At 46.2% G+C, this 12820-nt stretch overlaps 1 protein-coding gene across 2 annotated transcripts in view; it reads right to left on the bottom strand.

Annotated features, from left to right (window-relative positions):
* TASOR2 (transcription activation suppressor family member 2) overlaps window positions 1-12820 on the bottom strand; it is a 45352-nt gene that overhangs the window by 24410 nt on the left and 8122 nt on the right. For both annotated transcript variants that reach the window (XM_072857040.1, XM_072857048.1), the window contains exons 2-11: window positions 9144-9289; window positions 7609-7704; window positions 5960-6032; window positions 4458-4549; window positions 3660-3797; window positions 3408-3532; window positions 3288-3307; window positions 3084-3183; window positions 2241-2341; window positions 524-627 (exon numbers count right to left, since the gene is read on the bottom strand). In XM_072857040.1, coding sequence (XP_072713141.1) covers window positions 524-627; window positions 2241-2341; window positions 3084-3183; window positions 3288-3307; window positions 3408-3532; window positions 3660-3797; window positions 4458-4549; window positions 5960-6032; window positions 7609-7704; window positions 9144-9289 — 995 coding nt within the window. The remainder of the gene's footprint in view (window positions 1-523; window positions 628-2240; window positions 2342-3083; window positions 3184-3287; window positions 3308-3407; window positions 3533-3659; window positions 3798-4457; window positions 4550-5959; window positions 6033-7608; window positions 7705-9143; window positions 9290-12820) is intronic.

Below are 12820 nucleotides of genomic sequence, written 5' to 3' on the forward strand. Positions count from 1 at the left end.
TGCAGCATAACTGTAAGTATCTAGCTGAGTGGGGGCTATTTTTCAGCTACGAGGGAGAAAGGCAGGCACGTGACAGCTTATGTCTTTTGCTTAGTAATTATCATTCCGGCACTGGGGGACTTTACTTCTGCGTTCTTAATATATAAGATCCCCTTGCAGTCTTTGTCTACCATGCTGTTTGCAATGCAGGGGGAAAATCATTAATAAAGACAATAAAGTAATCTCATCTAGCATAAACATAGCCAAAAGAGGTTTGCCTCATCTAATGCCTTCTGCTCAGCAGGGCATGCTCGCCCTAGAAATCAGTTCCCAGCTCATAGTGGGTAATCTTCAGTTAACAGTTTATATACAGAAAGACTAAACTATGTTTGAGAATAACCAAGCATGAAAATAATAATTAAAGCAGGGAAATTAATTCCATTTTGCATTAGTTCAGAATCTGTGAATAATGTTACCAAAAGTTTCAAGAGATCATTTAAAAGGCGACTTTCCTCCCGGAATGACAATGTTTTAAAATACTTACCAAGTCCTTTTCTTTTAGATTTTCTACTAACTGATCCATTTTATATTGATCCTTATTTGATATTTCTACTTCATACAGACTGAAGTAAACACCCTGAAAGCAGACTGCAGACAAAAGAGAGAGAATTTGATGTTGAAATAGGGCCTTTTGCATGAACTCTGAACAAACAAGTGCTCCTGTACCAGGAAGATGGGTGTGCAATTGCTGGAAGCACTGGGTTTTAAAAAAAAAAAAAAACAACTTATCAAGATTTCCTAAGCGTGTATATGTATTCATATTGCAGTGAGTTTCCTCTTCAACCCATGGTTCACAGGAGATGTTTCCTATCTTATCTCTGCAGCTAACAAAAGCAATTTAACCAATGCTGCGTGCTTCAACAGAGACAGGGAGTCTTTCAGAGGGAAATACCTCATTCTAACATGCCATATTCTCCCCTGCTATGGGGCATCCTTATTCCACACTCTGATCCCCAAAGGAATTTAACAAAGGCAAGATCTCGGACCCACCTTACCCCTCTGAATTTCACAGCATAATTCTTCTGTTCAAGTATTTCCTCTCTTTCACCAGCCGATCTTAAGACTGTTGCTCCATGGCACCTTTATCAAGTGCTCCTGCTTCCTCCCCTGCCCTGGCACTATCCTGTGTCCATCTGCACTGTAAGCTGAATGCGAACCCCCAAAACAGGCTGGCTGTCAGCCGGCCCAATCAGTGCCCTGACCTGGCTCAGCAGAGCTGATACACAGATGGGAGGCAACACTGCAGCAGCCCACACTTATTTTGGTGCAAGATGACATGGAAATGCACCTGCAAATCACATCCAGAGCTCTCCACGTGCAACCTGCAGTATCCATGTCAGTAACTGCACGTCCGCTGCAATGGGCAGCCACTCACAGCCATTGGGAGCTCAACATCTTGGGGCTGAGAGCTGCCAGGCTCGTCAAAACTCCAACCCAAAAAGCAATAAGCAGTACGAACCCCAAAGTGTAATTAGACACAGGTCCTCTTCTCCTCACTCTGCACTGATCAGGACAGAGAGTGGTTGACTATAGGCAAGTGGGGTCTCTCAGCACCACTAAGGGACAGCAGAACCTTTCTCTGCCTTCCCCAAATCTGTGCTTCTATTTTTCTTATTGCTGAGCATTCCCTGCCTCTCCCCAAGATCTCTGGACTCCTCTCACACTGTCATTCACTGTCAGTCCCCTTGAAGTTATGAGTAGGTTACCCGTGACTACTTGCAGAGCTACTGCAGGCAGCCACATCTTTTGGATTTGGCTGGCAGCTACCCGCCATGTGCCCATATGCAGGAGACACTGGATCAGACCTTAGGAGGTGGAGCGTCCCTCACCTCATAGGGAGATCGTGTAAGAAGGGAAAAGTTTGTCTCCCTGCATTTGCTCTCAGTTGCACCATGTTTGGCACCTTGCAGAATGGAAGCCCAGGTCTCAAAACAAGGTCTCCCACCTTGTCCTGTCCCAGGAACGGGCTGATTAAAGGGCTGCTTTGGGAAGAGGATTATATCACACTAGGAGACCATATGAAGTGTGGTCAGGAAAACATCCCTGTGCTGCACTGGCATTTTAACTTGTTTATCTGCAATCAGCTACCCTTCAAGACAGGACCCAGTGCTACGTGGACCTGAGTTCTGACGCCCTGTGGCAATTCCTATGGCACAGCACAAGCAGATGTTACTCATCGTGCCAGCAGGTTTTCCACTCACCTTCATTCCCAATGTAATTTCTTTTCCCAAATGCAGCTGCTGGTAGCTTTTTCTTCAAGTCCGACAAACCCATGACATGGTTAATGTCCAGATTGTGAGGCCTGTGGGGATAAAGCAGCAGAGGGTGAGATCACAAGCATAAAAGGCTCCCAGAATTAAGCATAGCAAAGAGCCCCGGTTGCCCTGGTCACTGTGAAACTAGAGAAAGCAGTTCTGGAGAAGGCTGGAGAAGGCACAGCTTGCCTAGCACCTAGCCGATTTGAGGATCCTGTTTGGAAACACATCCAAACACTGATATTGGTGGCTCTGTTACTGACTGTCACTGGCTGTTTCAAATTGCTCCTGCTGGTTGGCTTCTGACTACTGAAGATTTTAAAATATCTCATTTTTTTGAATGCTAGTTACCTCAATACTTTATTTGCCATCATGCTGATCTGTAAACAGAACTGGCTGATCGTACATGCACCATCAGGAAGCCCACTTCTCACAAGGAGAAAAATCCCAAGCAGGAATAATTGATTTGGAATAAACGTCCCAAAGCAGTTAACAAAAAGAGATAAGAAAATACAGCTGTTTCCAGCTGCAGTTTGGGGCCTGATCTCATGTCCTCATCCAGCTGTTGCTGTGATACTTGCACTGCTGGCTGCCCAACACCACTTTCCTGACACCAACAGTTGCCCCGACGGTGCAGGTGGTAAGTTAGTGCAGCTGCAAGAAGATGCTGATCAATGAAGGGATGGGGGAAGAGAGACAAAACTGGCTTCTGCTGGTACACAGACACCCAAAGGTATAATGCTTCACACTCCACAAACTGCACAGAAAGAAGAGAAAGGGGCAACTTACAGCTGGGCTGGAATCGTGGAGCAGTATGGGGTCCTCAGGGCGATGTTGCACAAAAGCTGGCCCCCAATGGAAAGCTGCCCCCTCCATGGACAGTACAATGCTACAGGCAAAAGGGAGAAAGGCTCAGAGAAAGCAGGAGAGGAGAGGAGGGCAAACAGGGAAAGGTACATTTATAAAACAAAAACAACCACCAGATGCTCCTACCTTTGTGGTTAAGCTCAGGTCTAGAGAAAAGGGAGAAAAAAAAGGAACATTTAGCAATGGGAAAAGGAAAACAGCCCACAAAAGTGACCAGGTATTTTGGAATGACAAGAAGTTGCTTACAGGTTCTCTATAGCCAAGACAGGCATTTCCTTCGGCTCCCTGTACTGGCAAGCGATGACTATGTATGGGCAGATCTGTCTGGGCCGCTCAGCAGTGCTGCCATCGGACACTTCATACACGTAATACTGGGGTGAGAAGGGAAACATTGATGAAAAAAACACATTGAGGAACAAGAGAGGAACCTGGGCCAGCGCTGTGTTCCCCTGCAGCCCGCAAGTGAGCTGTCTGCACAGTCCTGTTGCAAACCTATACCTGGCTCTGCTCGAAGGCCTGGCAGTGGCTGGTCTTTGATGGTATGTTGTTTCTGCTCATGGCAATGTGACAGTCATAGCCAGGAGATGGGCAGGTATAGCTGGTTGTGTAATTCTCAGATACCACCTTGACCTTCCCCTGTGCCAGAAAATTCACCAAAAGAAAAAAAGAAGAAAAGAATACACATAATTGTTTGCAAAAACTTATTTTAAAAGACCCCTGAATCCTCCTTTTCCCCAAAGACAGTGTTGCTGGCAGCCTCACGTTCCCCACTGTGAGGGGGCTGTGTGCATTTGCATCCTTCCAAACAGGAGGGCCTGACTCGGCTGAGCTCAGCATGGCAGCCAAATCTGCACTGCTCAGGAGAACCAACAGGAGCACTGTGTTTTCCATGCCAGCTACAGAGAGCAGGAGCCCGTGGGGAGGGGAAAGAGTACCACACACCAGCCCCATGGAGGAAGGGAATGGGGCCGTGATCTTGGTTACCCTCTCAAACCCCCCAAATGCACGAGAGTCCAGGGAAAAAGGTGACCCTATGACAATTTCTGATCTCAGCGGTGGAATTTGGAAGGTCTGCTGCATCCTCTGCCCCCCCGCAGGCCACCAGCAAAGCCCAGTCTGATCTCTTGCTTTCTAGTCTGACATATCCCATAGTCAAAAATCCTGACGAGCTCTCAGAGCTGATTTTACACCCCACCCCACCACAGTTATGGGCACCAATGTCTCCTTAAAAGCTGCTTGCACTGTATAGCGGCTTCTGAAAACCATTCCACATAAAAAGACAGACTTGCATTTTACCTTTATTAGCTTACAAATGACAATATAGCCTGATTTTCCATGATACCAGGGTCTCGGATGAAGACAGTCTGCATACTTGGAAATATAAACCCCTGTGAAAACAAAGCAATGCAAGATAACGTGAATCATCTGTCGAGTAAAGCTGATTGCCAAAAGAACCCTGTAAAGAGGACCCTCCTTGTGGGAATGGGAGTCTCTGCAGACCCAGTGCTGCAAACCAGAGTAGCGCTTGCTGCCATAAAAAGGGTGAAACTCTTTCTGACTCTTTTCCTTTTTTTGACTGCTGGTATGGAACAGCATTATATGTTTCAGGGTCAGCTCTAGAAAAGGAGTTACCTTGGGTTTCTCCTGGGGGAAGGACCCCAGTGAACATCAGTTTTGCCCATACTACATGAAAACATACAGAGCGAGGGCATGTCTCTTACAGGAGCATCTGGTGAAGAGCTTCCCAGTCAGACTGCAAGTGGGGCAGGTACTTTGCTCAATCTGGAGTCAGGCAAAGGCAATGTGGATGTTTATACATGGGGGACACACACTGCAAGGGCACAAGAGCAGGCCCATGGCATGGCATAGACCCTCCCAGGCCCCTTCCTTGGCTCTTTATGGCCCTTCAGCATCCCAGATGCCAACGTGAACCTTTTAACCTGTGACAGGGCCTATTCTGACATGGCTTATTCCCATCCCTTCTCCATGCTCAGGGCTTATCATATGTGGATTTATTGGGGGGTGGTGGTGGTAGTCGTGGCTCTTCACTCCTGCTTTATATTTGTAGACAAGGTGGGTAGAGAAGTACATGGGGGGAACCAGGGACTGGGCAGGGGAAGGGCTACAAAGAGACACACCATAATATTCATCTCAGTCCACCAGGACTAAGATATACAACCAGATAAATAACCAGTTCTTGCCTGGTTTTGCATTCACTGCCATTGGCTATTCAATAATTAGGCATCTTGGCCTGCAAAGACTTGCGGGATGAGGCTGGGAGACATTCTGCTTCTGGCAGAAGGATTTCTCCGAGTAACGCGTCCTGCACTGCACGTCTTGAGGCCCCAGACCTTTGGGCAAGGAACAAGCACAGACTGAAAAGGGCTTTGACATGTCACGATCTGCTCTGGTTATTAGTAAGACTGCTGGCAAAAGCTCAGCAATGGACTCTGAACAGCAAACTGGTGGGGAGAGCTGCCAAAAAGCCACTTTGGTGACAAAGGTGGTTATTAACAAGGGGAAAAAAAAAACCAACTCTGAAATGGAGAGGTGAAGAGACAATAACATTCCCTGGGGAAGATCCCATCTTAATCTGGTTGAGGGGGCAGAAGGAAAACACTGCTGCTTGCTTGATCCAAACAAATGCCGTTTCCCATGCAAGAAACACAGGAGTTTCCGTGGATCTTTGCAGTAAATAACAAGGCAGTACCAGGAGTTTGTTTGGGCTTTGTTTTTAAAGGAGTTGATACCCCCAGAACAGCAAACAGGTCTCTTGGTCCTCTGAATGGAAATCTTACCTTTTGCTGGGTCACCAAGCATGGAAATAGAACTGCTGTTTACACGGAGCCCTGTCTGACACACCTCTTTTGCCTTCAAAAGAAGAGACAGCCTCTTTTACCATCTACTTTCAAAGATAAGGGACACAGCTACTGAAATCTGTAGCATGACAGTTGGCAAAATACTTGCAACAGGCAAACATGTGCTGCAAGTCAATTACAGATCGTTACAGCCTCCAAACACCCGCAGCATAAAGAAAACTAAATACAGTGTCCTCAGGAAGAACCAACAGGAAGAAAATTTGTTGTTTCAGGTACTAAATACTTGTATTTATCAAGTGTTGTTACAAAAACCTCTGTGGAAGCAAAAGCTTAGAAAAATCTGGAAAAAATCCAGCATCTCCAGAAACCACTGCAAGCACAAGGCTGGACTTTGCACTTTCTTTATCTGCGTGGGCAATTTATGGAAAAATAAATGCAACGGGGCTGGCAAGAAACAAAGCCCATTTGCTACTCTGTGCTCACTCCTCCATAGGCACAATTACTGCCTTGGGAGCATCTTCCCGGCTTTGATTTAATCCATGTCCAAAGCTGATTCATCAAAGTGTGCAAAGAGCAAATGTATATTGACCAGAGTGACAATACTAGCAGTTTGAACTCATTAGGGGTGAGAAATAAAAGCAAACCAGACAAACTGTACTCAGTCCCTTTATAAGCAACACAGGGCACTCATCTCACCTAACTTCTGCCTCCTAAAATGCAAGTGTCTAGCTTAGACTAGCCAGCTAGATCTCTCCTCTGAACAACGGAGAGAGAGGCACCTCCAGAGAGCGATTTATCCCAAGGATTTTAGATGCCTGCATTAAAGGAGGTCCAACTGTCCTCTGGAGAGCTTTACCTTTCCTAGGGTCTGTACAAGAATCTCAGTCACTTGGCACAGACTATACTAAATTTCAAACAGCTAAAATGAAGCAGGACAATTCCCACTCCCAAACTTAGACTGAAAGTGGTTTACTTTGCTGCAGCTCAGTCCAAACTGAACAGAACTAAACTGCGTTCAGGCCACTCTCACCCTGAACAAAACCATCCCTACAGTGATTTAGCATGGCATCATTCAATCACGTTAAAAGTGAATTTCCACTAGATTTCCTGTGCATCCTTGCGTAGACAAACTCTTCTCACAAAATCAAAAGGATCCTTGTGAAAAATGAGCAGGAGTAACTATCTCCCAATAGCTGTGTCAGGCTCTCTCTCCACCTCGATGGCAAAACCAAGGGCACTTGCCCCAAACCACCAAACTCCTGTCTTCTGTCACAAAGGCGCTTTTCTCTTCTAAGCGTATATGAAAGGTTTCACCTGCCTGTACCTGACCATAAATCCACTGGGACAAAGGGAGACTCCTTCTATCTCCCTGAAGAGGGCAAAGGAGGCAGCCAAATCTCAAACAGTAATCAACTGGAGAGATGCAAAATAAGATCCATCACTAAAACCTCCCAGGAGCTGCTTTCAGAACTTGCTCCGGACTATTTATACAGTAGTAATTGCACTGGTAACTGGGGTACAGAGAGCCAGGACACTTCAGTCAACAGATGTGCTAGCTTTGGTGGGACAGAGCACATGTGCAGGCACTTGGCATCAAACTTCTTAAGCTGAATAAAATTTCAGGTTACCTCTTCTTCATTATCAAACAGCAGAAATGCAAAGGTCTCCTCCAGCTCCTTCTGGCTGTACCCGGCAGCTTCCTTTGCTTGCGCAAAAGCTTTGAGCTGCAGAAGACACAACAACACTTTGTTCTAGTCCGTTCATGCCAAAGCCAAGTGATGTGTGTTCATGGTGCGCGGACAGCATATCCCAAGTACTCCAGTCGTGGTCAGTATGGGGCAGCTGGCAGCAGCCAGGTGATGCTGGACCAGCTCATGGGTCCCCACATCATTCCCTCCCCCAGGCACGTGTACACCCAGTCTCCCACCACAAGGCCCCCAATCCGTGCATCTGTCTGTCCGTCTGTCTCTGCCTTTGTCCCCAGCAGAACATGTTCAGTGTCCTCCAAAGGACAGCAGGTACATCCAGCCCCGCAGTGTCACACTGTGCTCATCCCAGGGAAGTCCAGCCTTATTCCACCTTGCCCCTCTTGCCACACATTGTCGGCTACTGGGGAGCTTGTTTCACTGAGCAGCATGTGGGCTGGCAGAGCATCACATTTAGTAGCCAGCTATGGCCATCAGAAGACAAATCATCTCAGCTGTGGAGAAGATGCCTACAGAAGGGAAGATGCTTGGGGGCACCTCTCTTTTTCTCTCACTGCTGGCCAGGGAAGCCTAGACTATTTGACTAGAGGGCAGGTGCTATCATGTGACTACAGGTCAGAGGGTTTGGCTACAGCCAAGTAACACATTACTGCAATTTCTTTTGTCTGATAATTAAAGCAGAGCATGTTCTCAGTGCAGACAGGGAGAACATCGTGGGAGCAAACAGAGCTGGGTCTGAATCCATGATATTTTGGGGCTTTAATAAAAGAAGTTGTAAAAGGATGGGATTTTTTAAACAGGGTTAGAAGATAAAACAACAGTCTCATCACTGCTTTTGCTTATTTTGACTTTAGAACTCACAGGCAAATCAATAAATTGATACCTGCTTTCCGAGTTTTTTATCCAGCTCCACAGTGACTATCCCAGCTTTAGGCAGCCAAAATGTCTAAGCTCTATTTAATGACAACAAGCAGACTGGTCATCTCCAGTCCCCAGAGGAGGCAGCCTGTCTTCCATGCCAATGACAGTGGGACTGTAGAGATGAAGGCATTTTAAAAGTGGTTCTGTACACACCCCAGTCAGCTGGAGAAAAGGAAATGAGGTTAAAACTGGTGCCTGCACAGGTGTGAGGGCAGACAAATGCTAGGTATCAAACCAGCATTTCAACCTGCCCCAGATGCCTGCTCCAGGAACTCCTGCTGAATGTTTGGCAACGTTGGCTGAATGGACTTTTTGTTCCTGATCAGATTGGGAAGGAAGAAGTGCAAGAAAGCAAAGGAAAGGCTCCCTTCAGTCAGGAACTGCAAAGGCTGCTTGCTACAAGGCAGGCAGATCAGTCACGTGCTGCAAACGAAAGACCTGCCAATAAACCAGCATTTACAGATGTCTGCAGCTCCCAAAGAAACGCCACTGTTTCCTGAGCTGCCAGTAACACCTTGCTCCCCCACCAGCCTTACCTCACTTAGGAAAACATCATTTTCCACCAGAATTGCTTGGCTGTACTGAAAACCGTCTTGAGATGTGGAGTCCAAGTAGGAGCTCTGCAGCACTGAAACCGCTGTCTGCAAAAGGGAACTCGACTCTTCCGATTCTGGATGAAAACCTGGAGGAAAAAAGCAAAAAGCAGGTGCAAATATTAACTCTGGGCATCCCCAGATGAGTATGGGGCCTCAGCAGAGGCGGGTGGCAGCTGAGTGTGACTCACCACACATGGGCCTCATTTATCAAGCCCAGATCTCCACGGAGCAGATCAGCTCCATGGCTCCCACTGGGAGAAGTAGCTCCCGTCCAGCCATGCAACCCCCAAGTCTTTGTCTGCAAGTTAAATTGCCCTTCCACAGGAGGAATATGAGCTCCCTGTTTGCCAGTGAGCCCTTAAAAGTTTTTCCTTTGCAACAGGAAAAAAAAAGAAATCATTAGCAACTGCTAGAAGCAAAGCCTGGTGGTAAATTAACTTTACGCTCTCTGAGCAGGTCAGCGTTTTCTCTTGTGCTAAAAAGTTACTTAGATTCATTGCGTGCTCTTTTAGGGTGTGAGAGTTGATGTCTGCCCACAGGGAAAATCTCGGTGCATGCTCAGTTTCTCAGGGTTCCCTGTTTTACTATAAAGATCTTCAAGTCATGAGTGAATGTGGTTTTCAATATCACGAGAGCAAACCTTCCTTCAAAGCCTCAACCGGAAGAGTCTTCTCAAAGCCCAAATTCTCTCAACATCTCCGAAGGAAAACATCCCAGTAAAACACTTCCCAACAGCATCCCACCAAGAAGAGGTCCCAAAGCAGTTGACAAATTAAATACCAACATAAAAACAAAGGAAAGCCCTGCAGTATTTGTGCTCTTGCAGCTGTTAAAATCCAAATATTAAATAAAGCAGCCATTTAGAAATACAGGAAATCCTGGGCTCAGTCTCTGTTGCTCATTTAAAAACCTTTATTACTGGTAGTGATTCATGAGCTATGAGATTTCAAATCCCAAGCTGAGTTTGCAACATAGACACATTGAAAAGGTTTATTTTTTCTGACCCATAAACTTTAGAAAATAAAGCAGTCCTCTATAAGCAAAGAAATGTAGAACTGCCGAACCCCACCTGAAGAGCAGGTTTTGCAGGCTGGTTGCTCTTTAAGAAAAACCTCGCTGAAATTTTTGAAGACAAATAGATAAGTTCTCATTTTAACCTCTAAAGCAGAAAGGCCCACATTCCTTTGGTGATGAGCAAGATAGCATCTGTTGTCACCCTGCAACCTACTTGGTGTTTTGACTGATTTTTAAAGGCTAAGTTTTAACCTTTTTTTCTTTTCCTCCCCTCAATTAAAAAGAAGAAAAGACAGGATCATTCCTTATGTCACAAATCTTGTTATTCCTCTCAAATCACTCAAGGCCAGGAAAGAATCTAATATCAGGAAAAAGGAAAAATAACAATTCTAATTGCATGTATTAAACTCATTTAACTACACTGCTCTAAGCCACTCCAGCCAGTCCGCACTACGGGGCTTAACAGGGGAAGGGAGACAGCATCTGCATTGTGCCAAGCAAAAGAAAATCCAGACAAGGCAAAAAGTGAGGGGAAACAGTATAAAAACAGCTCTGAAAATGGTTCTAACAAAAGCACATAGAGGGCAGGTGGGAATGGAAATTGGGAGCACAGAAAGGAAAGTCTTCAAAAGTACTTTTGCCTCTCTTAACATTGCTCTGGGGTCTTTTGTGCCCTCTTGCATTCACTGTCTAAACCTCCCACTTTCAGGTGATGCCTCTGTAATCATTAGAAGCAGTAAAAAAGCAGGTGAACACAAGTTGGCTCTCAAGTGCAGAAAAATGAAAAATAAAGAGGTCTTCCAGCTCTCTCTCAGTATTACTGTTTTCTCTCTTTGAACATAATGAGTATAGGAAGCAATGTTAATTTTGCTCACTTTTTTCTCACTTGTCCTTCGTTTTGCTTTGTGTCTTGCATCCTGTGGATCTCAAAGAAGCAGTCAGGGAGTTCACATTCCTCCATGGAAATCAGATCAGGGAATTACATCCCAGCTCACAGCTCTGCTCAAAGGCTTGGACTGAACATAACATCCCTTTTTGCTTCTTGCTGGAGAACCACAATGCTTGTGTCCAGAGTCATCCTCCGAGGAGAGAAAGCCCTGTCCTCAGCATCTTCTCTGCCAGTCTAAACAAGCCCAGCTCCCTCGACCGCTCCTCATGTCGCAAAAGCACAGGACTGCAGCAGATGCTATTTAAATTCACAGCTACTGCTCCAAACCATCTCACTTTTCAGGGTGCGATATTCTGCTCCTCCTACTGACAGTGTCTGCAACTCTGCATTATCGACAAGTTTGGGGTCTTGGAGCATGGTAAAGGCCACATCTAAACGTGTGAGCTGGGAGCCAGTCATGTGTTTCCATGCTGAGTATGTGAGACACTGAGCCGACAAAGAGAGATTACAGGGTTAAAAACTCCTCTGGGTGCAGAACACATATGGAGGGTGCAGGGTGTTAAATCGGCAAAAGCATTGGCTATTCAGTATCGTTCAGGGGTAAAAGCTAAAGGCTTTAAAACAAAAAAAAAAGGCTGGGAAGCTCTTGGAAATGCAACATAAACAGCAATTTTGCAGGTCATAACTCAAACATTTGTTCCTCCCTGCAAGTTCAGCTGCAGTGTAAAAATGAAAGTCCAAAAGGGGAAAAAAAAAAAAGTTGCCATAGTAATACATAAATACATGAGATGAAATAATCATAGAGCGTGGCACTGAGCCTGGCAGCTTGCTGTGACCCTTGTCTCCCCTTTCAGATTTAAGGGGCTCCTTCACGTCTGTTCCCACCCTAAGGAAGAGTCTGGGCTCACAGGAATACATGCAAAACCCTGACACATCCAGGTTTAATTTGTGGAAGCAGAAGGCCCTTGAAAGTCTCTGCGCATGCTGTGAGGAGGTGAAAGTGAAAGTGAAGTGAACCAGAAGTAAAAGTGAAAGTGTCCGATCTGCTCCGAGCAGCTTGGACATGCCACTACGACCACGAGGTCGGTCAGACAGCAGAGATGCATCGCAGGACTGATGGCTGGAAGAGAGCTGGAGAAACCCAGCACAGCTCTGCACCAGCACGGCCCAGCTGAACTCACAGTAAGTGTTATCTGTGCCCTAAAATCCTTGGGGAGGGGATTCACAGCCTGTCCTGGTGATTTCCTACCCTGATAGCAAGGGAGAAAAAAGAATCACCTTTGCGGCTATTAACATCAGTTGCCAACGCTGCAAGCAAGACTGATCTTTGCTTCGTGCTGTGGCTGCGCAGAAGTCATCCTCCAAGAGCCCTGCATTCCTTGGAAGGCTGCTAACCTACTTTCTAGACTTAAAGCCAGCTCCTTTGACCTTTCCTCCCTGATCGCGTGTGCAAATGTCTTGACATGGCCTGTTCTGTCCTCTGCAAAGCTTTGGCTAAAGCCAGCCTGAGTGGACATGCCCCACCAGCAAACATGCATGGCCCATACGCCTCCTGGGAGCCGCACGCCTTTGCTCCCTTTCCAATTCAGGGCTCCTGCAGGTGATGGATGCCCATCAGGAGGGTCAGCCAAGGCAAAGAGACACATACTTCCCAAAAACAGGATCCTCTTTTGGCTCATCCATTTTCATGTAGCCTCTGGACAGCCTCACCACT

This window comes from Ciconia boyciana, chromosome 1 (assembly GCF_034638445.1).
Source record: "Ciconia boyciana chromosome 1, ASM3463844v1, whole genome shotgun sequence".
NCBI classification, from domain to species: domain Eukaryota; kingdom Metazoa; phylum Chordata; class Aves; order Ciconiiformes; family Ciconiidae; genus Ciconia; species Ciconia boyciana.